The 27,068-nt window shown below is 39.9% G+C and overlaps 1 protein-coding gene across 3 annotated transcripts in view; it reads left to right on the forward strand.

The window, feature by feature from the left end:
* The first annotated feature begins 646 nt into the window (after positions 1-646).
* The window catches only part of plch1 (phospholipase C, eta 1), a 66,442-nt gene continuing 40,020 nt past the window's right edge, over positions 647-27,068 (forward strand). For all 3 annotated transcript variants that reach the window (XM_084409879.1, XM_084409878.1, XM_084409880.1), the window contains exons 1-2: positions 647-984; positions 22,947-23,093. In XM_084409879.1, the coding sequence (XP_084266005.1) occupies positions 942-984; positions 22,947-23,093 (190 nt within the window). In that variant the 5' untranslated portion in view covers positions 647-941. The remainder of the gene's footprint in view (positions 985-22,946; positions 23,094-27,068) is intronic.

A 27,068-nucleotide genomic window follows, 5' to 3' on the forward strand; every position in this document is an offset into this window, starting at 1 on the left:
CAACCCATGTTTGAGTCAGATATGGACAAACCCAACTGTTGGTATAATTTTTTTTAAATAAAATAGTTTTTGTCCATATTTAACCCAAACATGGGTTAAAAAATAACCCAGCATTTTTTTTTTTTTTTTGTGAATTCACTGTCAAAAAGTGACCCAGTTTGCCTTACATTAGCTGAAGAACATCAAATGCAAGCCAAAGTCAGTCCTATATTCACTCTCATGTTGTTCCAAGCTGGAATGACTTTCTTTCTTTTCTGTGATAGAGAAGGAGAAGTGGAGCAGAATGACAGTCTTAGACACCATTATTTGGAAAAAGAGGTAATGGAAGTGAATGATGCCTGACTGAGCAATCTCTGTGACAGAAAGAACGGCATACGGGTTTTGAACGACTTGAGGAAACAGGATTTTTGTGTTAACTATCCACTTTAACTTCTAGACAAAATGACATGCGCCTCAGGTGAACTACGACTCCTCCAGTAATGTGCGTTTAGTTTGAATTATAAGAAAGTCCGACCCCTTAATCGCCTTCATAACACCCACCTCCCCTCATATTCCCTCATATTCCCTCCTCCCTCGAGCATGAGAATAATATGTGCCGAAAAGAAGCGCGTGCAGAGATCAGAGTCACTGTGCATGAGGCGGAACGAGCGCGAGTGAGAGAAGAGGAGCGCGCGCGCGCCTCACTGAGATTGGAGAGCTCCTTTCCGCGCGCTTTGATTACAGGCATCAAATGGATTTATTTAAATGATTTCTTTAAGATGCACAGCCAGGAACTGATTATTAAAACGTAACTGCATTGGAAATTCCCGATGAAGGGTGTGATATTGCAGATATGTTTAATGGAAGAGTGCAGTGACTCCTGCATTCCGAAGCGCGCGTCTTGTGTTCTGATCGCCGCACAGATTCGGTCTTAATGCAGTGTTTACCTGTTATCAACTATAATGGCGGAGCTGGAAGTTTTAAAAAATATCAGTTTTGAGAAGGGTGAGTCATGCATTACGCTGCTGAAATATATCAGTCACATAATTGATTTATTTTCTGGCATGTGTGCACGTTATGCAATTGCGCCCTGGGCATTAAGGCACTTTATTCAGTCTAACCAATTAGATGTTAGATTAAGTCTCATATGATGCAAGTAAACATGACAAATGTAGCCCGTGTGTTAGTGTGTTTGTGCTGGTCTTGGGTTTGTGCATGCTGTCTGAGAGGAGCTGTCCAGGGTTCTGCATCGGAATGCTGTTCCTCTGTGGGAAGCCGCTCCAAAACACGAATCTACAGGCTTTGGCTAATTGAATGTTTGCCATCTATTTATCTCCCAAGCTGTGAAACTTAATGCTCTGATTTTATAATTGACGTTCTGTCTCTTTGTGAGACTAATTGTATTAAAACCATTACGCTCCACCATGAAGAGCGTTTCCATCTGTATTTTTGGAGCAATAAATTGGAATGGGATTTTTACCCCAGCCTTAAAAGTCTTCTTTATTAGAATGAGGTTTTAGGTATCTGACAGCGATTCTGGTATTACTAAATAGTAATTATATAAAATGCAATCAAAGATGTAATACTCACATACACATATTTATGTGTTGCTTCTTGCTTTAGACACTAAATTATTTCCAAACCAAGTCAATTTTGGTTGTATAGTGTTACATATGAGGACTATTGTACTATCCCTTGCTATTATTGCACCAGCCTGAGATGATATGATGCTTGATATAATGAACCGTAAAGGTGTTTATGAAGGAGTGAACCTTTCCTTCGGTGCTTTTCTGCAATTTTTGTAACCCCAAGTTACTTAAATGATTCCTTTGGAGACTTTGGCGAAGGATTCTCTTTGAAAGGCAATATTATGCCAACAGGTTGCTCTCGTACGGTTTGTGAGTTCATGTATGTTTTTGACTGCAGTGACTGTTTGCTACTCCCCCGCAAAGAGAAAATAGGTCTTTCATGTAAAAAATGTGCTTTTCCTCTCAGATAATGATGATTCACTGCAGTATTCCTTTTATTTTCAGACCTCACCTACGTACATCCTTTCCTTTCATTTCATTTCCTTTCCTTTCCGAACATAAGTTCTGTAAACTAAAAAATTATGTTTTTATTTGTGGATCCAATCTACCATGATAGTGACACGAAACTTGCTTAGTTTGTCTTGTGTATCAGTATGTTGAGCAAACTGAGAAGGTTATATAGAGTTACATTAATACACCAAAACAAGTATATACTCCACCAACTTCACCAAGGAGAACACTAATCACCCTAACGGTGAAACAACTTTTACAGCAAAATATAACCCAAAACACTACATTAAGCTAAAACATCTAATAATGAACATTTAAGTCATCATAAGACCACGTGTTTTGCTCAAAAACACAAATTATTCAAGTGCAATTATTCAGTGATCAAACTGAGCATGCTCAGCAGCCGTTACCACCAAACTTTACATCGCAAGTTCTTGTTGTTTAATATTTGCAGTTGCTCATACTAAACAGTGTAAACGTTGATTTTATGTACATTTTTTGTTGTCATCTTTTTTACATTCAATAGTTCATTCAACTTAATAGATTTAGATTTCGTCTAACAATTTTTTTCAGTGTTTGCTGTCATTGCTCCCTGCCTTTCCTCCATTCTGTCTGTGTAGATTTGAGTGTAATTTTGTAAATGATTAAACACAATCTTAAAGGTGCAGTTAGCGGTTTCTGAGAAACATATCTGAAATCAACCCAAACAAACACGCCCCTCCCTTCATTGCTCCGCCCCTGAAATGCATGAACATGCATGTCTCTTTATTATAGCTGAAGCCAAGCAAAATAAAGCGAAGATGATGAACGAACGACAAGGAAGAACAAAAAATAAACAAGAGTATACAAGCAAGTGTTGGTTGTTAGTTGCCAGCAGCTCCAGACAAACAACGACACAAAACTGTCCTGTTACTACAGCTAACATTACAACAATAGCATATTTTGTTCCTGTGAAACATAGCAAAACCAGTATTACTCATGTAGTAGTAGTAGTACCACGCATGTTTTCAGTCCTTCCCGCTTCGGTCCCTCCAGCGCTGGAAAGCTTTTCTAATATTAAATCGGGTCCTAAAGCTCTTGCCTGATCATAACCCTTCCTTTTCCTGTGATATTCCTCTGACCTTTTCTCTTTTGTAATGTCTCTCAGCCATCTCTCTTTCTACAGTCTTTCTTCAAATCTCCCTCTTGCTCACTCACTCTCGCCTCCCCCATCATGAGTGGACACGCCCCCTACTGCTGATTGGCTCACTCTCTCTCCTCCCCCATCATGAGTGGACACGCCCCCTACTGCTAATTGGCTCACTCTCTCTCCTCCCCCATCATGAGTGGACACGCCCCCTACTGCTGATTGGCTCACTCTCTCTCCTCCCCCATCATGAGTGGACACGCCCCCTACTGCTAATTGGCTCACTCTCTCTCCTCCCCCATCATGAGTGGACATGCCCCCTACTGCTGATTGGCTCACTCTCTCTCCTCCCCCCCATCATGAGTGGACACGCCCCCTACTGCTGATTGACTCACTCACTCTCTCCTCCACCATCATGAGTGACACTCCCCCTAATGCTGATTGGCTCACTCTCTCTCCTCCCCCATCATGAGTGGACATGCCCCATACTGCTAATTGGCTCACTCTGTTTCCTCCCCCATCATGAGTGGACACGCCCCCTACTGCTGATTGGGTCACTCTCTCTCCTCCCCCATCATGAGTGGACACGCCCCCCACTGCTGTTTAGCTCACTCTCTCTCCTCCCTCATCATGGGTGGACATGCCCCCTACTGCTGATTGGGTCACTCTCTCTCCTCCCCCATCATGAGTGGACACGCCCCCTACTGCTGATTAGCTCACTCTCTCTCCTCCCTCATCATGAGTGGACACGCCCCCTACTGCTGATTGGCTGCAATTGTGTTGTGCTGCTCGGTTCGATACACTTTTAACAAGCGCACTTACTGCACCTTTAATTATCCATTAACTTGGTGAAATAAAGGTAAACCAAGAGATTGTTTTTGGAATGTGCAGTAGCCCCATTTCTGTTTTATGTAAGCCATCAAGAGTAGTGAGCTCAAGATAATGGACAGGATTTTTCATTTAGATGTTGAATATAGCCATAGGCCTCCCACTCTATAACCTAATAAGCTTCAGTTGCACAACAAGCACCATTAGAGCCAAGCTGGAGGTACATTTCCATTCAATGCATCTCCATGGCCATTCTCTCTGAGGTGGAGGAGATTAGACAGTTCACAGGGGTACTCGTTTCTGTTCTGTGAGATATCCGTATCAGCTCTGCTCCATCCTTGGGCTGGTTAAAGGGAAATGGCAAAGGGGAGGGGCTTCCCCAATTGGCCCAATACCTTCCTGAGCATCTCCCCGAACGCCAGCCTGCCTAACAGTGCTTCTTTGATGTCAATACTAAGGAATGCTGTCAGAGCAGCAGTCATGAATATATTAAGATTCTGCACAGTTATTTTGGCTCTGATGGATTGTGGGGGCTCAGTGGGGTTCCTGTTGAAAGCATGGCGGTGCAGAATGAGTAAAGGCAGTTAAATCAGTTGCGTCTAATTAAGACAGAGAAGATGCGATAAGTGGTTGTTTTTTTTGTTTGGATCCACCATTTGGTGCGTGAATGCTGGGGATCTGCCTTCTCTCAAGGGTGCTCTGCAAGAAGCCAGTTTCCAATAGTGTCCACATGGGTGCTATCGCTCTTTAATTAGTTCAAGATGTACCCTTCTGAATACCCTGACAGGTATAGAAGAAATAAAATCTTACTTTTGGCACGTCTATATAAAGAGCACACTGCTGTTAAAGGTATAGTTCACCCAAAAATGAAAATTCAGTTTTTTTCGTTCAGTTATTTTCCCTCTCTCATGTTGCTCTTTACCTGTTTGACTTACTTTCTTCCATGGAACAGAGAAGGTGACTTTTTGAAGAATGTACTGTTTGATTTTTTGGTCATGACATGAGAAATCAAATTTGCATTGATTTTTTTGACAAATAAGAGGTTTGTAACTGCAAGTTTCATATCTTAAAACATCCTCCTCCTCATTATAAACAAATAATTTATTTAATCAAGCTCCAAAAATGGTTCATGTGAATTTTGTGGGATTTGTGATGCCACATGGGCAAATAAATTTGCATATGCCCGCCTCCAGAGCAAGACATCGACGAAGAGTTAAACATCATTGCACTATAGGCCCCGCCCACTGGCGTTCAGTCGCTTAACGTTTGCCTTTTGCCTTAAAGCAAATAGAACCCATTATAATCACTGATGCTGTCTACACTGATCAAGCATACAGATGTGCGTTTAGTTTCTGACGTACTTAATACGTCATAATGCTTTTGTAAATGACGGTTTTTATGTATAATATTTTCAGAATGGGCGTTGATACTGTTTCCAATGCAATGACGTTAGCCAATCATAACAGTGGCTGTCTACTGACAAGCCTTAAAGGAGCCGCACCTTAAAAACTGATCATTTCAAAATGAGGATTGAAAATAAATAATCGTTTTTCCACATTGTTGGTTTTTGTGCAAAAAACTTTATTAACATTATAAGTAAACCTCAAGGAACATAATAAAATGAAGAAGAAAAAAACAATCCCATGTCATGACCCCTTTATATTTTGGTCTGATCTCGCTCAAAGCTATCAGAAGACATTGAATATAATGCACAAGTTTTCAAGACCGAATTTTCATTTTTGGGTGAACTATACCTTTAATAGCCAAGTTGAATAACCTAAGAGTGTTCTATATAATGATTCTCTTATCAAATAACCAGTTTTTAAAATCCATACGCAGAGAGACCCGACAGTCTGCTTATTCCCAGAAGATATACACACACAGTTTGTCCTGCTATGGAGAGTGGAGCACCCACATTCTCCTGCACAAATATTGTCCATTTACCGGTAATCTTTCTAACCTCAAAAAGAGTCTTTGGAGTCAAGAGAGTTTAAATGCCACATTACAGGCCTTCTGCCCGCTGCGTCCGAGATGGACGTCTCCCTGCATCTGACCAGCGGTCAGGTCACAAAGGTCAAAAAGCAGAGCAACGGTTAATACAATTTCATATGTGGATGAATTCATCTTCACTCTAGCATGTGCAGCATAAAAGAGAGGAAGAAGACTGAAAGAAAACGAGGAGGAGGGCACGAAAACGTGAAGACTTCGGAGAAATGCATTCATATTGCAACTTTTGAGACTGAATGATTTATAGTGGATGTTCAGCTGATATCATGGGGAGTTTTCAATAAATTAGTGGCTTCTTTTCCGGTACTCTTGCGCTCCATGAGCTCAATTCACGGCATTGGACCTGAGAGAGATCCACCAACGTTTGGAAGTTAGATCCCTCCTCTTAGGTTTGTCAAAGAGCTCATTTTAGATCTTTTTAAAGTTTCATCTTTCTGTCTGCATTAACTTCTTTATGCTGCAATGGTTTTATGTGCCCTATGAACACTAATGTCCTTTTTGAGGACAAAAAGGCCCATCGGATTTTGTGGGATCACAGTCAGTTGTACTCATGTTATGTCATGCCATTAATATTATCTGCTTTCTCTTCCATCTCTATTACTTATGCTGCTCACTTTGACCCTCTAGGACAAAAACACATCTGTTCAAAGCCTCACCATCATGCACATTTCCCCCACAACAATACATTAGCTATTCTGTGTAAATCCCTGCTCGCTACTGCTTTTTACTGTCACAAAGGTTCAAAGGCTCCTCGTGAATAGCTAGCGGGATAGAAGATAGATGACCAAAGAGAGGGTGGAGTGAGTGAGGGGTTCTGGGTAAAGAAGTGGGCGTTCGATGTGGAGGGAGATTTCGGCTCGCAGTCTTAAGGGAAGTGAGCAAGAGGAAGTACTTTAAGGATGACACTCAGTTTCGAGCGGTCACTTTTCTGTTTTGATGTCTCGGGATCCTTTTTCGTGACATCAGAGCGCTCGGCCAATGCCAACGTGGCGTCTCTTTTGGCCCGTAGGTTCTACCATGTTGGAGGCAGCGTGGCGGTGCCACAGAAGTGTCGTTTGGCATATATAGGTGAGACGTTTTCTTGTAAGAGTAAGTGTGTGTGTGTGTGTGTGTGCAGGGATGGATAGTGCATCATATCAGTTGTCAGCTGATTTTTTATTTTATTTTACATTTGTATCAAAACACTGTAAAAAAACGTTGGATCAACTTGGTTGTTTAAGTCATTTCAACTTAAATTACATTAAACTGGCTTTAAGGAATAAGTTGAAACTTGTATAACATAAAAAAGTTGAAAAAAATAGCTTAACTTATTTTGATGAGTTAAAGCAATGTAAAAATATATATTATCATAATCTTGATAATATCATTTTTTACGGTGTAGTTAATGGATATTTCATTGTTCATGCTCACTTTCCCTATTTTTCCATCATCCATCCATCCATCCATCCATCCATCCATACATCCATCCATCCATACATACATACATACATCCATTCATTCATCCATCCATCCATCCATACATCCATCCATACATCCATCCATCCATTCATCCATCCATCCATCCATCCATACATCCATCCATCCATACATCCATCCATCCATCCATCCATCCATCCATCCATCCATCCATACATCCATACATCCATCCATCCATCCATCCATCCATTCATCCATCCATACATCCATCCATCATCCATCCATCCATCCATCCATACATCCATCCATCCATCCATCCATCCATCCATCCATCCATCCATCCATCCATTCATCCATACATACATACATCCATCATACATCCATCCATACATCCATCCATCCATTCATCCATCCATCCATCCATCCATCCATCCATCCATCCATACATACATCCATTCATTCATCCATCCATCCATCCGCAAATATCATAACATCAGCTTGTCTGCATTTGTATTAATGAGTGTATTCCTCAGCCACAGATACATGATACAGGTCTCAAAGTCAATTTGTCTTGTTGCTCTTCATTGTTTAATGGCTTTCCAGCTGTCAGTTTGTCTGAAATCACTAACCTCCTACTCCCTGCTCAGAGCCCTAAAATTATCTCGCATGTTCATTAGACTGACATCTGTGAGCTTGTGTTTTTACCGCTACATTGCATCAGATATGAGAGTCAATTGTAAAAGAGCAAAAAAAAAAATTGATGCTCTGCCTATTATCACCTTTCAGAAATAGTGGAAGACATCTACTCTGGGATTCAGAGCCCAGGAGAGGGTGTGAGAATGGCGGCGTGTGCCTTTCTCTGCCTGCTAGTCTACCTGACTGAATCTGTTGGTGTGAAACTGACAGTGTTTTGGGGAACAGATGGCTTAAAATGCAGCGCTCTCCAACAAATGTAAACAAACCAGCTTTTGGGCTATTTTAAGTCTCAGAGAGATCTCTGTGCATGAGAAGGTGCACAGCTATGGCGTCCTATTTAAATGCATTTGTTCATTTGTGCCCATTCCTGTCTGTCCCATTGGAGCTTGGTTTAATTAATCAAGAGCAAAACGCTTTGGATTTCGATGCATGAAGAGAGTCGAAATTGAAGTGCTGGTGAGAATGGGAGCAAATGTGTTATCAGATATTTGACACTGAACAATGAGAGCATGCACAGAGATATTGTTGGGTATTTATAGCGCAGACTGTGCACATACACAGTTTAATCTGCTTTATTGGTGTGTGTGACATGTTCCCCATCCAGATCCCCTGCCTCACAGCGCTGTGAACACTATGACAGGCCTGCTAAACCATCAAACAGACTTGGCAGTGGCTCAGTCTTTTTATCCTCTTCTGGTGGAGAGCGCGTGGGGCGATATGTGGTTATTGCTTCGGCTATAATCTAACCTGATCTCTCATGATGATCTTGATGGTGATCAAGATAACAGTGCTTATTATTAGGGCTTCACAGTTATGGGTTTTTCAGTAGCTGAGACTGATGCTGATCTGGACATCTGGTTGGCTGATGGTAATGCATGAATATGATACAGTTTTATGGTGTTCATACACAAATTAAAACATATTTTACTTTTTTCATTTTATTATTAACACAAATTAAATGAGTCAATATATCATCAATCCTTCTTCCAAAATGTGTTTTTGTCTTACCCTGATTTACTTTGGTAAGCCTATTAAAAGTGTTCATATTTTAGACTTGTCATCTCTGTAAATAGAGAAAAGTTGCTCTGGCTAATTTGACGCGTGTCTGGTGTGGGAGGTCAGAGGTTAGTTAAGTGTGTGTGTGTGTGTGTGTGTGTACTTGTACAACTATCTTTATGAGGACCAGTTTGAGTTATAGACCATTGGAGTGAGGACAAAGAGAGTAAAGTGAGGACATTTTGGCCGCTCCTCACTTTCTGAGAGCCTTTAAAGGCCTGTTTGAGGGTCAAGACTTGGTTTTAGGGATAAGGTTATAATGAGGTTAAGGGTCAGTTTAGGGTCGGGTTAGGCACTTAGTTGTGATGGGTAGGGTTAGGGTAAGCGGCTAGAAATTGCATTGTGTCAATGAATGTCCTCATAAAGATAGATGTACAAGAATGTGTGTGTGTGTGTGTGTGTGTGTGTGTGTGTGCGTGTGTGTTTGGTGTGGGAGGTCAGAGGTTAGTTGTCACTATGAGTGAGAAAGGTTGACATGGAGCAGCTAAATCTCTGGAGAGTCTGCTGGAGAAAAGAGAACGAGACAGAGCTCGTAATAAAACAAGAACCAACATCGGCTTGGTTTTTCAGAGATGGCGAGAACTGAGAGATTTGTTGTAAAAGTGACGCTTTTTTTATACAGGTGAATAAGGTGTTTTATTGAACAGATAAACTGCCATATGTAGCTCTCTAACAGAGTTGATTGTAGAGCATTATCTGTTGTGAAGATCATTTTATTTTGGCTGTTGTAGCGCTGTGCTGGAGTTTATTTTCAAGGAAATACCGTGTCTTTTAATGGGTAAAGCTACAGTAACGTCTTGATCCTTCCCATCTAAACCCGTTATATCTCTTAAGCCTAGTAGTGAATCTTTTATGAGCAGGAGGATAATCTCTCTCTCTCTCTTTCTCTCTTCTAGTAATAAGAAGGAACCATATTCATCCACACAGTCACACAGAGCCGAAGCACAACCAAAACAATGTTCTTCCACAAAATGTATGCATTTAATTAACCGCTATAGGGCCAAAAGTCACAAAGTGTACCTCTTAAAAGTCCCTAAAACAATGTAAAACTGAAAAAATATGTATCATCGTTTATAAAATCATCAGTACCTTCCCCAGGTGATACAGTGCTGCTTTAGTTCAGCGGTTCAGCCAGTGTGATCTGAAGCGCAAAATGTTAATGCGTTGATGCATGTGATTCATTAAATGTTGTCATAAAATGAACCCAAATGTTGACATTATAACTGTTTCATTGTGTAATTTAACACTGAAGGCACTTATAATGAAATAAGTCATTTACACTATGGTGAACTTTAGCTAACATTGTTGCTGAACAAGTATTAAAATATTGTATTTATGAAAAAAACATTAATGAGAAGACCATCAGACTACAGCAGCAAAAACATCTTTAAAGAGTGTGAGGAAATTTGTAAAGATATTTCAGTGCATTACTTTTATGCAGTGTCAGAAATTAAAGGCATATGAAGAGGCGGTGAAGCTGTGCGCAGGTGTCTGACTGCATAATGCATGTCTCATCCCCTGTTTTGTGTTCCTGCTCTGATGGTTCTGAACACGCAGTGCTTTGTGATTTAGGCATCAGAGCCTGAGTCTCTACGACCCACTTATCCAGTGTTTGATATCTCCCTGTACTTCTCACCACGCCGCTTTGATCAGCTCTCTCGTCTCCAGCCGTCGGTGAGCACATTTAGTTCTCCCACGTCTCCAATACCTATAATGACAGTCTCCTCCTGATTTATTTACATTCTCCCTCCTGTCACTTTTAACTTTCCTGGGTCAAAAGCAGTAACGCTATTGTGCTACTGTATCTGCTTCTCCGTTTCACACAGCTGGCCTCTGTATTCAGCTTCTGTTTTCCTCTCTGGTTGCTTTGTGATGTTCTCTTAAGCTGCATTCCTTCCGAAATCCATCTGGCCCATTGACAAATATAGGAATATAAGTGCATTCTCAGCCAACAGCTTTTATGAAACAATCAGGTGGACTGCAGCAAGAAATGGGGCATGGGTAATTGCACTGCAAAAAAGCTTTTCTTAGTATGGTTTCCAGTCCAAATATCGAAAAATTCTTAAATCAAGATGCATTTACTAGATAAGTAAAATTAGATGAGAAATTATGTCTTGTTTTCCGGGGGAATTAAGCTAAATTAAGCAAAACAAGCAAAATGATCTGTCCATAGGGTAAGAAAAATGATCTTAATTCAAACAGAAACAAGATTATTTTTCTTACCCCATGGACAGATAATTTTGCTTGTGTTAAGCAAAAACTCACTAAATTTTTATTTATCTCCCCAGAAAACAAGACATAATATCTTATGGCATTTTACTACTTTAGTACATGCATCTTGATTTAAGAATTTTTTTTATATTTGGACTGGAAACAAGACAAAAATACGAAGTAAGAAAAGCATTTTTTTGCAGTGTGAGATAGGCTGTGTCCAGATTGCAACCTATACCCTTAAATAGGGCACTATTCGTGTACGCAATATACTGATCCACGACCTAGGGAGTTAGGGAGTTGATTGAGACGCACACAGAGAGCGATAGCGCACTACACATCTAACATAGGGTGCATCTCAATCAGCTCCTGGCTGGCTGGGTTGTGAATCAGTGTATCGTGTAGCTACATGAATCATGCGGAGCAAACGAAACGAGTGAGGAGAGGCGGGTTTGTGTCACTCGCTGTCGGAGAGATGAGAGAGAGAGAGAGAAAGAGCAGCTGGTATTGTGCATCTATTCTACGGAAAAAATTTGTATTGGAAGTGTTTCAGATATTTGTAGATGTATCAAAAAATCTATATTTTTTGACAACACTGCATTGCACTTAGTTAATTATTTCAGATGCCTTTTTAAAAGACTACAACTGAAAAATGTATTTATTATACAGTATATAAAATTAAACCCACCAAAGTGGCTAGTTTAAGTGACTGCGTTACACTCTAAAAAATGCTGGGTTGTTTTAACCCAATGTTGGGTCAAATATGGACTAACCCAACGTTGGGTTAAAAATGCAATTTAAAAATGGACAAACCCAGCCGTTGGGTTACATTTTTAATGTAACCAATGCAATTTGTCCATTTTTTAATTGCATTTTTGTCCATTTTTTATTTTGTCCAAAATGCAATTTGTCCATTTTTAAACTGCATTTTTTAACCCAACGTTGGGTTAGTCCATATTTGACCCAACATTGGGTTAAAACAACCCAGCATTTTTAGAGTGTACACTCCACTGCTGATACACACGCATTTGGTGGGTTGGCGGGTCTTAATGTCAAGCACGGGGTATGGGTCACTTTCGTCAAAAAAATTGCATATAGTCAACAAATTGGAGTTGGGAATCAAGATCTACAGTGGAAATGCTGCCTAAGAAATAGGGCTGCACGATATTGAAGAAAAATGCGATATGTGATAACTCATTATATAATGCGATATTCGATATGCGATACGATAATGCTTAAAGACTTAAATTATCTTAAAAATATATTTAAAATGATATAACCTACATACATGTTTCTTTTTGTGACAATAAAACATCCCTACAACTTCTGAAAGTGAACGTCAGTGTTTTACTGTAGTGTAAGAAGTGTTATTTTAACATCAGTGTAAACCTCGGGGTTTAGGGGTTCAGGTTGGCTTACGTTAGGTTTATTTAACAACAGAAACTGAATAATCAAATGTAAAAATCTGCTTAGTCTTCACTGTATGAATTAAATATGTTTACTGATTCTTCTTAAAACTACAACAGTTATTCAGCCAAGAGCAGTGAGTGATTTTCTCTTTGTCTTTTGTTCATGACCCCAGTTATTGCAAGCTGTTGTGATATGCATATATCGCGATATATACATGTGCGATATTTCAATAATTTCGATATATTGTGCAGCCCTACTAAGAAACTATGAACTAAACAAGACATAAAGCCAATGTGAAATTCATGAATTTATGCAAAAGAAAAAAATTCAGTATATTATAATTTATATATGGGAATGAATACATTGCATTATACTACTATTTTCTACAATTTATTTTCTTTTCAATTAATTCATTCATTATTTCACACATATTCTGCCCCAGAGTGCATATGAATTGTCTCTTTAACTCATTATTATCAGGCTGGCGTCCTGAAGCGAGGGGCTCTCGTCTTGTCAATCCTTCTCTCAAGTGTTCGCACCTCTCTCTGCAGCCTAATGAACACGTTTCGTTCCCTCGCTCCGCTCCCCCGAGATCTGAGCCGAGTCCCCACTGTGCAGAACGCAGTAATCGTCCGTGAAGGTTTACTCAACACGAGACTAATTTGTTTCAAATGAGCTGGAGAGACTCGTGAGGACAACGATAATAGGAGGACGAGACTTAGAGCGAGGGAGAGAGACCCTTATTAACTGTTCATTAGTCCTGACCACTCATTAAAATGGATTTCTTAATTACGAGATCTAATTGATGACCCTCAGTTGTAGCGTCAAGAGCGGCAGCATGTGCTTGTCTGTGACCTTTGACCCTCCTGGCCATTCCTTCACACCCTCCAGTTTGCAAAATCCCAATTAAGTTGCATGTTTTGGCATACTGAGTCAATTGGAGAGCATGTGTCCTCACGGATGTTGAGTGTCCTTGTGGAAGTTGATGTACTGTTGCTTCCATGTTTTTTAAAATTCTTATCACACTTGTTTGGGTCCCATGAGTCCATAGCAAGTGCACACAGTTCCTTCAAAACAGGTCTATATGGAAACATAAGCAGCACACAGTGTTTTTATTTTGTGCTTGAGTTGGTCTTTGAGATACAAATGTGTGAGGGTTATTTAAAGTGTGGGTTGTTGTAGAAAGCCACCAACTATTTATCCAAAGTACAGCTTTGCTTGCACAAGGGAACAGCAAGCCTAGAGATCTTCTGATCCACAGTGTCAACATTTTACAAAAACACTCACCAGGAGTTGGAAGCTAAACAAAAAAGCAAAGAAAGATAAATTCTTTGTTTCTATGCTGCATAAAAATTTGCTACAGAGTACAAAAAACTTATCTTTTCAGAAGAAATCTCTAGGTAGTGAGCTGACTTTGCTGTCTACTGCCTATATAGGGGCCTGCCTTCAAAATGCTAATTCACACAGCCGCCAAACAAACGTCAGATCAGTGCGTTACCCCTGTTGGCATCTGTTGCCGTTGGTCTGCTTTTGTTCTCGATCGCGTTTATCAGGTCGAGGAATGTTTGAGAAGTGTTGTAGCCTCATCTGGTGATTGTCTGCATTGGTTTCCGTCTGTCGTTGTAGTGTGAATTAGCCTTAAGACAGCGTCCTTAACCGAGATGGATCTTATGAGAGGCTGTCCACCCAACAAATGAGATGCGATTTATTCTCTTTGTGTGTGTTCACGCTTGGCATGTTTGGTTGGATTAAAACGAACCCGGGTGCGATTGCTCTGTTAGTGCGGTTCATTTGAATAAGTGTGAACGCTGCCATCCGAATCCTGGTGGAATAACATCCGTGAATGTCAACCGGTGCAATGCAAGTGTCTTTTGCTAGTTTCAGCCCGACGCACTTATCATTTTCACGTACTGCGCCACGTTGTTTAAATAGCAAATGCATTTGCGCCCATTTGTGCGCCCATGGGTATGCTGGTGCTATTTTGAGGCAACTGAAATAGACTACTACCATAATAATATTTTTTTTGTTATTTAAAGCGGGGCTCAGTAGTTTCGGGATTTCTTCACTGTATTCTCGCTTTTTGCTCGCAGGTTTCTCTCTAGAGCTCCCCCCACAGCTTCGGAATAGATATTTGACAACACTGTTGTAAAAACTCATTGGCGATTCTCAAACACCAGAGGCTAGTAGATCAACGACATCAAAGCAGATGGGACATTCTTTAAAACGTCTCCTTCATTCGGGTTTGAACAGTGTGAGGGAGCGCAATAATGACAGCATTTTAGCAGATTTCTTTTGGCCGTAAAGCAATTGTTTACATCGCGAGACCTGATATCACGCGATACTTCCTGACGCCAAAGTTGCAAGTGCGGATTTTCCGCTCACGGGCACCAGGGGGGTGCGAAACGACCACCATTCAACCCGAAATAAGTAATATAACCATTCCAATGACTCCGAAGCTGTTCAGTTAAGGTAAAAAAGTTACTTAGTTCACCTTTAAAGAGTGTGTTAGTAATATGAGCCTATAGGCGGGTCCAAAACGCGCGTACACTTTGTCCCATAAATCTTCTCGCTTTAACCTCACGCACGAGCAGATCCGTTTCCTCGCTAGAGACGCGTTCAGTTTTTCCGCTTGCAAATTCCGTCATGTAAATAGCGAATTCGCCATGGCACGAGCGCAAGTGGCTTTTAAAGGGAATGTGAGATGAGACTCTGATTAGTTCATTGCACGTAACGACCAAAACACACCCATTACTCATTATGATAATAGGGACAACCCTTTTAGAGCATGCACCGGGAGCGCCGACCATTTTTCCCATCGTTAAACTAGCAAAAGTGGATTCGGACACGCACTAAGTGCACTTGCACCATGCTTAGATGAGCTTAGATCGTTACCATGAGCTTAGATCGTTAAAATAGGGCCCTAGTTTTGAAACAAAGCTCAAGTCTCCATTCCCCTAGAGATTATGCTGTAGCTTGTTGCTGCTCACGTCTGCATTGCAACATGTGCTACAAACTTATTTTCAAACCCAGCTGGAGGCGAAGACATACAGAATGACCTCGAGGGAGAGCGAGAACCCGAGAGAGGGTTTATTTCAGAACAGACAGTGTGTTGCAGAGGAAAAGGTGGAGCCACTGCTTTCATGAGAATGAAAATCAATAGTTTTCTTCCTCAGTAACGCTCACTGACAGGGACTTTGCGATCACTGAAACTTCATAAAGAGCAAGAGAGTGAGGGAGAAAAGTATTGGGAAAGTTTTATGTGTGTGCGGACCGGATTGAAACGGCAGTATTATTATGTCTGTGAATATATATTCTGCTTTTGGATGCTATTTGACACTTTTTCAGTTGCTCTGTTATTACGTTTCTAGTTCAGAAACTCCGGAACAACAGAAATCTTTGTGGTGGAAAAAAAAGAAGATGTGCAATCTGATGCCACAAAGGCAAAAGAGTAGATTAAAAATACCTAAAATTAAAAGAGGAAGGAAGAAGAAGAAGAACATTGGAAGCCAGACTAAACCAAGCACTTAATAAGACCAGAGAGTGTGCTATTCTGTCACAGTATCTTAATATGCTTTGGAGAGTGACCTGAATCTTTCATTATAAGACGGGCTTGTTTGAAGAGAGTGTGCACTTAAGAATCTCTCTTTCCTTGTTTTTTTTATCTCTGTTTTTTTACATTAACATGTAAGATATATGACTTATGGTTGAGAGACAGTAGAATAAAAAATGTGTCTCTTGATCATGTGACACTGAAGATGGGAGTAATGATGCTGAAAATTCAGCTTTGTAGATCTAGACTAAATATGAGCATGCATTTACTCATCTCATTTGCACAAAAATACATATTCCGTATTCCTCAAAATCATTAAAGTCCCCTGTGGTGAAAATCAAGTTTTTAATGTAGTTTAATACATCTATGTGGTGTTTTTAATATGCTTTAAGACAAACCATGTGTAAATTCATAAGTCGACACCATTGCTGAGTATTTTCTCCTTAAAACTGCAGTGAACCAAAGACAGTCTCAAAAACACGCTTTGAAATCGCTGGTGTTTCTGACGTCACAAACTACCTTGTAACCAATCAGATCAACGTGTGATCGTCAACCAGTGGATCTCTGAGCTGAGTGGAGGCGGGGCTCATTTGCATATTCATAGAACCTCGCATACTAAATGAGGCAAGGGTGTCGAGTTACATTCAAGATATTTTAAGGCATGAAGTTTTTTTTTTTTTTTTAGAAATAAACGTTTAAATTGGTCATTTTGGTGATTAAAGATGAGTTTTAAGGAATACAATTATTGACTACAAGTTTACTTTAGAAAGTGAAATGCAAACCCAGAGTATTGAAGTTGCAATAAGTAAATATGTTAAATGACACAAATATACTTTATGTATTTAATCTTACTTTAGTAACTATCCACAACAGTGATAATTAGTGGTGTTTTGGGCAATATAAACATATATCTAGGGTGACCATATTTTAGTTTTCAGAAAAGAGGACAGTGGCGTGGTTGATGGGTGGGGGCGTGGTTTGGGGGCGTGGTTGATGGGTGGGGGCGTGGTTGGGGTTGAATGCAGTTATTGTACTTTAATACATAAAGTAATACATCCTTTCCATTCAACATTTGGCCTGCAACAATAGAATAATAAAAAATTATAATAGTTTAGCTTTTATAACACATTTTACCTCACACTATTTCTTTTAATGGCCATAGGTAAAAAATAAAATAAAAAAATCTACTACACTATTTCAGTCAAAAAACTATTTCAATCCTCCTGATGTTCTCTTGTAGCCTTTACTTTCCTTATGTGGGCTTCTAGGTCGCTAGCACCTAATCCCGACCGAAACGAAAACACAGGAATAATTTTTTTATTTTTTTACGCTGTTAGTAAAAAAAATTACTACATTTTATCTCGCACTTGACCGTAAACTGAAGCGTCGAGTCATGCTGCTAAAATTATGTGAACATAAAGTCCGCCTACTTTGATTTTCGATTGGTGATTGGTCATTTCAAATATTCTGACATTGACGAGCAGTGACAGACCAATGAGGCTGAGATGAACACACACACACACACACACACACAAACACACACACACACACACACACACACACACACACACACACACACACACACACACACACACAGGCCTCTGGTTTCTGATGTGCTCTGCTTGCCGCTGCGGATTGAGGAACGCGCTGATGAGCCGGTTTCATATGTTTTGTGTGCAAAGGCAAGCGCCAGTCAATTTAAAGTACACGCTTAATGGTTCCATGAAAAACAGTGAAAACCGGACATTTTCATGAATTTATAAAAAAAAAAAACGGATGCCCCGGACAGCACGTAAAAAGTGGACATGTCCGGGCAAAAGAGGACGTTTGGTCACCCTACATATATCTCTGTTTAACTGGCTCCACACAGTACCTTCTTTCGGTCTTCTATCTGTGTGCAAAGTGAGCGTCAGTGTTTGGAGAGAGTGAGAGAGGAAAAAGAAACAGGGTTAGTGGGTGTTTCAAATGAGGAATAGAAAGCATTGTCTTTCATGGTCATGTCAAATCTAATTGGATTGTGGATTGCGTCCCAATCTGTGAAGTGCTGATAGTGAAAGTGGGCCTGGTTTGGTCGGGACAGGAAGAGGATGGTGCCGCACTCTTGCTCTCGTTTTAGATGAATACATGAGTCAGTGGAAGGGATAGACGCTAGAGAGGGATAACTCTGGATTTGTAGATCAATGTAAAACATGATCTTTCAATGTCTGGCTTTAATAATCTGGGTCATATTCATTGTTTTTACCCAGAGACCCATATCTAACATGGGTTCTTCATAAGCATCTTAGCTCAGCGACCTACTGTTCATCCTGTGTGAATTGGAGCATATGGAGGACTTTTCCTTATCTCTCTCTAATGCACTGTATTTTATAATTAATTTTCAGACATGTTAATTCCACTTCATCATCACAGGCCGTGAATTGGCGCACAATGTCTGAGCCAGCATCCATTATGCCCTTCTAATCTAGCAGAGAAGTGTGTTTTGACTGTTTATGAGTGTGTGCATCTACATCATGTTGATGCCTCTCTGAGAGTGAGATTAGTTTTTAAATCCTTCTCATTTGTCCTGTCGATTATGTTAAACCCGGCTCTAACTGATCTATATCCTTCAGTACTGCGGTCTTCAAGCATGTGAACTGTGATATTAGGCAAATATATGGTGCTAAGATGATCTCTGATGTTCAGAAGGTATTTTTCATACTTAAGATATTGTGTAACATAGCAATATCTTATATTGTCGCCTTTTTTCTTTTTTTTAGTACGGTCATTTACTCCCCCATCATGTTGATCTAAACTGGTATGATTTTCTGTTCTTTTTCCATACCATGAAGTTACATCTAAACATAAACTCAAAATGGACCAAACGTTTGTACTCACGTTTGTGTAGATTCAAGTTTTCTGTGTGAAAACATTTCACACCAGGTTTGATCCTCACATGTAAATTAATCACATCAGTGATTAATGATTTATATTCTACGGCGCCCCTGAATGGACATGGTAACGGGTAAAAAAAAAATTAGATGGGAGAAAAAATATTTTTAATGCTTTTGTGTTCCTCCAAGAAACTTTGAGTTTCAGCATTCATTTTTTTTTTTTTTTTTGTCTTTTTTTTTGTGTCTGTAAATTTTTTAAACATTTCTATTTATGTTAAATTTTTTATATTCATTTAATAATCAAAAAAAAAAGAAGAAAAAAAATCACACAACAGTGTGTTATACACAATCAGTCATAAATGATGAAAGAATTTAAATATTTATGTGAAATTGCAATTCGCATTTCTTAAATGTACATGGGACTATAATCGGTCACGTCTTGCTACGAGGTGCATGGCTTTATCCACAGTGAATTCCCATCGGTCTAAAATCACATGCATACATGCATATTATATACATCAACTTTCAACTTTTCCGATTGGCCAATATTTTATTGCTTTATGTGATGTTTAACTTTTAGTAAGAAACATACAATTAAGTTGTGCTTTGTTAGGAAACAGAGTATTAAATGTGTTTGTCTCCTGTATACAGTAAATCACATCACGTTCCACTCCCGCTTTATATCATCCGAGAGCTCGTTCCTCCCACCAGCCCCTCAGGCCATCCCGCTTCCAGCGTGTCAGACAGAGAACACACACGTGCTTCAGTTTCATCTGCTCGATTTCACATATGGGATTCTCCTTGGCGACTTGAAATCACACTGACAGTATAAAGTAGATTGCTTGAGAGGACTGTGTGTTTCAGCAGGTTTGGGGAGAGAGTTTTCAGGCTTTGTGTGTCCTTCCCCTCAGCGCTCTGATGGAGGAGATGAGCCGAAGCACACGCGTGTCATGGTGCGAAGTGATTTTGAAGGAAAAGCAGCTCTCCGCTACATGCACACGTGCACGTGTTCTCCTCTCGAGCTTGTCTTTGCAGCTCTGCTTTGCAGAGAGCCAGCCAGAAGTTTTATTTAGAGACCGTCAGATCTGCCAGGCGATGTGAAGCCGATTGGTCCCAGTGGGCCTGTAGGACTGGGAGTTTCCATCTCACTCGGTCAAGAAGATGAGCTGGGTTGCAGGGAACATCTGCTGTGTTGCATCATGTTGGCTTTTGTTTGTTCCAGGCTTCCTGAACTTTCTTTAACCTTTTAAGTTTAAGGGTGCTCCGTTCGATTGGGAGCCGGTCGTTGGCCCTGTCCCAAATGGCACACTCTGGACTTATGGACTTCCTCAGAGTCCACACTTTGGTGACGTCATGTAGTGCAGACCTATAGGGCCCTTGGTGCGAGTCCACGAGGGCGCATTAAGAGGTATTTTTGGGACAGACTCGATCGGCACGCCGGAAATAACGGTCTGGTTGTTGTTGGACAGGAGAAATTGGCATTTTTGCGCTCCGACGTCATCTTCATGTCAACTACACAGCCTAATCTTACAGTTCTATATTTTGATATTGTGCAATAGATACATCATGCTTATTTAAATGATGTATACCGTTGTACATAATAATACATAATGTTCCATTTGAACTAAGATTACAATTTTAACACATAATGAAAATGTGCATGAGTTTCAGATGAATTTACAGGTATCAATATTCATACTATGTTTACATATGACTCAGTAAAGCCCTGATATTCGGTTCTATTTATTTAATGAATCATAATGCGATTGTATTATTGAACGCGCTATTATTATGTTTGAGACATCAACCACTGGTCGATTACCATAATGTTTGTATAAACTGTAGGTTATAACTGGTAAAATGTACATCTAGGTCATAAAACCCGTAATATTTTCTTCTCAGCCATGTCAACAATTATCCGTGAGCGAAATCTCCTCCCATCCGTTGTCTGATTGGCCTTTCGCAAGGATTTCTGGGTAGTTAAAGTGTGCGGAAGACCGCTTCAAGGGTACAAAGGGGGCGCTGCTGAGCACACTTCAGAGCATTAAAATGGCGAATGGGACGGCTTACGGACTCATAGACGCAGCGAGCACGCGCAATTTAAGTCCACGAGACCGAAAGTCCTCATGAAGTGCGCAATTTGGGACAGGGCCGTTATATGTCGATAATTACTAAATAGTTTGATCAGTGGTTTCTATAAAGGCCGATCCGATGACTCAAAACTCATAAGACACATATGCTCAGCTAAAATTGCGTCAGTACATTCACCGGTCTGTTCTACCAGGTTTCAGAAAAAGACAATTCATTTGCAACGACAGCAAGAAACTAGTGCTGTGATATTTTAGTGCATTTATTTCCTTCACAGCTGTGCACTTTCTTTCCTCCCTAAAAATTAGAGTTAACTTAACCAGAACCAGGTCGTAAACTGCAGTCTAAAGTTGCTAAACTGCACGACGTGCTCAATGTAAAAAGAGTTATTAAAACTGTATTTAGCCATGAAAGAGATACTGTTGTGTGTCGCTCCGAGACGGAGTGGAACGCGGACAAACAAGGTGAACTTTGGGCTTCGGGTCCACAGCTAAAAGGTGTCAAAATATCCGGCTTGAGGAGGATTCATTTAAACACAGTCGGTTATGTCTGAAGTGAACATAAACATTTGGGAAATAAATTGCATGTGTAACAGTATATCATACAATGTTGTTAAGAATTGCTACATAACATCCTTATTTTTATCATGTGGTAGGCTATTATTTATTTCGGTTATTGGCGATACTGGGGTGCGTTTTCTGTACGATGATGCAGCCCGCTGCTTCACTACCATAGTACGATGATGCATCATCGAAGAAATCACCTAGCTAGTCACGACTGTTTCCCGAAACCATGGTGTCGCAAAGTGGTCGTTCAACCACGTTGGTTTATGATGTCACGCACGTGTTGGAGTAATAACTTCTTTTAATGAATCTGTTTGAGATCGAATTAACGCTAAATGTTTTGCTATAAATTACAGACATGTCATCTGAGGACTATTTCTCATTTAACACAGTTATTTTGCTTTATTTCCAGATTCAATCATAGACTCGTTCTAACGCATTAGAGCACGTTCACACATGCGCACTCTTCAAAAACGACGCTTTAAATCTCTTGACAAACTAAAAGACGTAAATGACATTTGTATGTGTTCTAAATAAAAGACACAGGTTGTACTGAATGTCAGATTGCTTATTTGGCTAAAGATTAGGATTTATTAAGTCCACATGTCATGCAAACTAGACTCTATGCTTCTAACCACAGGTCGAGAGCTGTCGTTCCAACTACACAAGTTTGCGATGCTGTTTGCGAATGTTCGTTGGAACGATGGTTTCGGGAAACACCGACTCGTTGAACTATGCTGATAACGACAGAACTTGCGAACATAGTTGGCTAACGATGCTTTTGGGTAACGCACCCCTGGTCGATACTGCTCCCAAAAATCCTGATCGGAGCCTGGTTCCAGTTGTGCAATCCCATTTCGTCATATCCCACCACTCAATGTGCTCAATAACTGCTCTACATGCGTCATAATTAAAGTGAAGGCCATCGTCACACTTTAAAAAAATATCCATAGTGCTGTTATCAAACATTTTATAACATCCATCTGTTGGAGTTCCTTATATTTAGAGACAGAATCCATTTTTATATCGTTGTACATTTTCTCCTCTCTGTTCAAGTGCCCATCCACCCACTCATTGTGCATGTGTGTGTTTGTTTTGCTCTCGCAGTCGAGCGATGCATGAGTGTGATGCAGTCGGGGACTCAGATGGTGAAGCTGAAGAACGGCTCCAAAGGTCTGGTCCGGCTCTTCTATCTGGACGAACACCGTTCCTGCATCCGCTGGAGACCGTCTCGCAAGAGCGAGAAAGCCAAGAGTAAGTCAAACACACACCCAGATGTTGAAAGATTTTCTTTAATATATGTAAAAGATCCACTTTCAGGCACTTCTGTCCTGATTTCTTCTGTTGTGGCAGATTTAAAGTCTCTGGTTCAGGTCTCAGAAGAATTAACTTTATTGAACAATTCAACAAAGTGAGATGCCAGCTGTTCATCTGACTTACAATGGTCAGCCTTCAGGTCTTACACCTTTTTCTTATCGCTCGGTACCCAATGAGCATCCGTACAGTTATCTTTTTCTTTTTGCTCCTCCTCGAGATATCGCCACCGTTAGAAACATCTTCCCCGAGGCCTTCTTTCTATTGGTGGAGAATCTCTGACCATACGCTTTTTTAAAAAACATCTCATATTACATATAGGTGAAACTCGAAAAATTTGAATATCGTGCAAAAGTTCATGTATTTCAGTAATTCAACTTAAAAGGTGAAACTAATGTATTATATAGACTCATTACATGCAAAGTGAGATATTTCAAGCCTTTATTTGTTATAATTTTGATGAGATTTTGAATTTGTTCATAAAGTTTTCATAAATTGTAAGCCATAATCATCAAAATGGTATCAAATAAACGCTTGAAATATCTCACTTTGCATGTAATGAGTCTATATAATATATTAGTTTCACTTTTTAAGTTGAATTAGTGAAATAAATGAACTTTTGCACAATATTCAAATTTTTCGAGTTTCACCTGTACTTTTTTGAAAACTTCTCATATTATATTTTTTTCAGCACCTTCTCGTGCCTTTTACCATGTCCACCTTCCCGTAAGAGATATGTACAGAGCTTTTGGGTACTTTTCCATCCTTACAAACGCTGTGACCTAGTTTTCTGCTTGGCATTACAGCACATAGACTTCTGCACGAGATTCCCCAACACTTCGAGGCGAGGGTCTATGGGCGGGTAAAATGTAGGATTTTTTTCAGATCTTTCAATCTAATGGACGAAATAAGTTCATGTAATTTACATATGAACGCGAAAGGAGACGACGGGAAAACATCAGCTTTCGTTTCTGCTCTGACAGACCAGCCGAACGCTGTGAGTGTGTGTTAGAAATCAGGAATGGTGTGAGAACATTGTGCTCGGTACGTTTTTCATCTTCAAACCAAACTTGGGTCTCCAGCTGAGAACGTTATATCCCGTCTGGCTAGAGCGCTTCCCAAAATGTTCACGCATTAGGTCAGTAGAAGTCTTTTGTGGCTGTTTGAACACATTCATCCACATGAGTGTTTACACTACGAAAGTGTTTTTGACTACCTCTGGAAGTGCTTGAAGAGGACAAGCTTAATACGTTTTGGACCCCATTCACACCTGTATTCAGCGTCGTCCACTTGTGATCGGATTGATGAAAACACTTCTTAATATCAGGTGTAAACAGGTCCTCTGAACACTGACTGGAGCTTCTAGGCCGCTGCAGTGACGCAATGACATTACTAATTGGTGATTGGCTCTTTTATTTAAAAGGCGGGACTTATTCAACCAGATTTTGCATTGCACTTTTTCCCATTCACAGTAATATGAGTGCAGTGGCGTTGGATATCTATATAAAGTCTTTGGTTTTACCAACTCCCAAAAGTACAGGGAACTTTTTGTCTTTGCCTCAAACAATCGGAAGCTTTAATTTTCTATTTTGCACCGTTTTCCCCCAGAACTATTAATTTTCTTCTCCTATACGGCTCCTGAAGCTCTGCTTCATTTGCGCTCTGTTTTTTTGTGATATTCCAATTTTTTTACATTAAAATCCCTATTTGGATGGAAACATCTAGCGACAAATCAGAGTCAGACACAATCTGCTTTTCAATGTTCCACATCTGTGCTTTACTGATCTCTCTCTTTCTCTCTCTGCCACTTTCTTGATGTCTCTTTCTTGTTCGTCGCTCTCCCTTTCTCTTTCCCTCGCTCTCTTTTAGTCTCGGTGTATTACTCGCTCCCTTCTGCTTCCCCATCAAAGCAGCCGTGTAGATTTTGATATGTTGAGTGTCTCTCCTCGCTTACATAATGGCTGTGTATGAATCACAGGCCAGGGGCTTCCAGAAACACACCGCTCTCTCACAATCTGTGTCACTTGTTTGGGTGAAGTGAATCCCGCATAAGCGCTCCTTTTTCCCTGGGTGAGCGCTCTGTTACTGTGCTGGAAATAAATCCTGTTCGCTCCTCTCCATATTCACTTCAGGCTTTTGTTTAGCGGAGCTGATCTGACCTAGCCCAGATGGGTGGATTATTACACAGTGCAGTTAAAAAAAGCTCAAGTGCTATTGTCCCCCTCCATCTCACCCTATTTCACCCCACCTCTTCCTGTTTTTCTGCTGTCATGTTTGTGAACTGCTCTCATAAGATAAGACATTATAAAAAAGAGAGAGAGATTGTGCCCAGATCATTGTCAGGTTAAGGGATCGGCGCTGGAATCAACGGCTTTGATGTGACTCCACATGTGTTTGATAAGATTATTATCATAACAGGAAGTTTTAAAGATGTGTGTTATTGGATTGAGTTGTTCATTCAGAAATAAAATAAAAATTCATTTTATATTCCCTTTGTGTCATTCCAAAACCGTACGCTGTTTTTCCTCCAGTGAAACACAAAAGGAAAAATTAATCTCTACGCAGCTCTTGCCATATGATATAATGAACACAAAACACACTATAAAAGTATCAAAAATGTGATCCAAATGATCGGTGCTCTATATTCTATATCGTATTCTAGTCCATACTGAAATTTAAAGTCCCCCTGTAGTCAATAATTGTATCCCTTAAAACTCATCTTTGATCACTGAAATTACATTTTTAATAGTTTTTTCCTTGAAAAAAATTCATCATGGCTTAAAATAGCTTGAATGTAACTCGACACCCTTTGCCTCATTTAGTATGCGCGGTTCTATGAATATGCAAATGAGCCCCGCCTCCACTCACTCACTCAGCTCAGAGATCCACTGGTTGACGATCACACGTTGATCTGATTGGTTACAAGGTAGTTTGTGACGTCAGAAACACCAGCGATTTCAAAGTCTTTGGTTCACTGCAGTTTTAAGGAGAAAATACTCAGCAATGGTGTCGACTTATGAACTTACACATGCTTTGTCTTAAAGCATATTAAAAACACCACATAGATGAATAAACAACATTAAAAGCTGGATTATCACCACAGGGGACTTTAAAGGGATATTTCAGCTTAAAATGAAAGTTCTGTCATCATTTACTCAACCTGCAAAACACAAAAGAACATATTTTAAAGAATGTTTAAGTTTTTTTTTTTTTTTTTTTTTTTGTCCTTGCAATAGGTTTGGTTACAGAGGTTCTTTAAAATATCTTCTTTTGTGTTTTGCAGAAGAAAGGAACTCATACAGGTTTGGAACAACATGAGAGTAAGTAACAGGGTTCGCACAAGGTGCTTCATTAAAGCGTTTGAAGTGCTTGAATTTGTCTTTTTTAAATTTAAGTTCTGGAAAACCCTTGAAAACAGCTGTATTTATGAAAAGGTACTTGAAAAGTCCTTGAATAATTGACATAATTATTCATAATATACAAAATCCCTGGAGCTGTCAAAAGACTAGCTGACAAATAAACGTGAATGTCTCGGTCCAGGTAACACGGAGAACGAGTAAACATTCTCCATTCACATATAATACCGACACTGTAACCAAGTGGGTTGAAAATCGGCGAAGTTACATTTTAAAAGGATAGTTCACCCAAAAATGAAAATTCAGTCAGAGGATATTTTGAAGAATGTTATATGAATATTCTTCAAAATGTGTTCTGCATAAGAAAAAAAAATTCATACGATTTGGAACAATAATGAAATGTTTTAATTTCCGTTTCTGTTCCTCACACAAAGCTATCACAGAAGACGACTTGGAATAAAGATTCACAAGTGGCTTTATGAAACTTGTTTGTGGTATGTGTTGTGCTTTCAGAGCCTGACAGCTGTGGTTGCTGTAAACTGTCATTGCATGGCCAGAG

Source organism: Rutilus rutilus (assembly GCF_951802725.1).
Source record: "Rutilus rutilus genome assembly, chromosome: 5".
NCBI classification, from domain to species: domain Eukaryota; kingdom Metazoa; phylum Chordata; class Actinopteri; order Cypriniformes; family Leuciscidae; genus Rutilus; species Rutilus rutilus.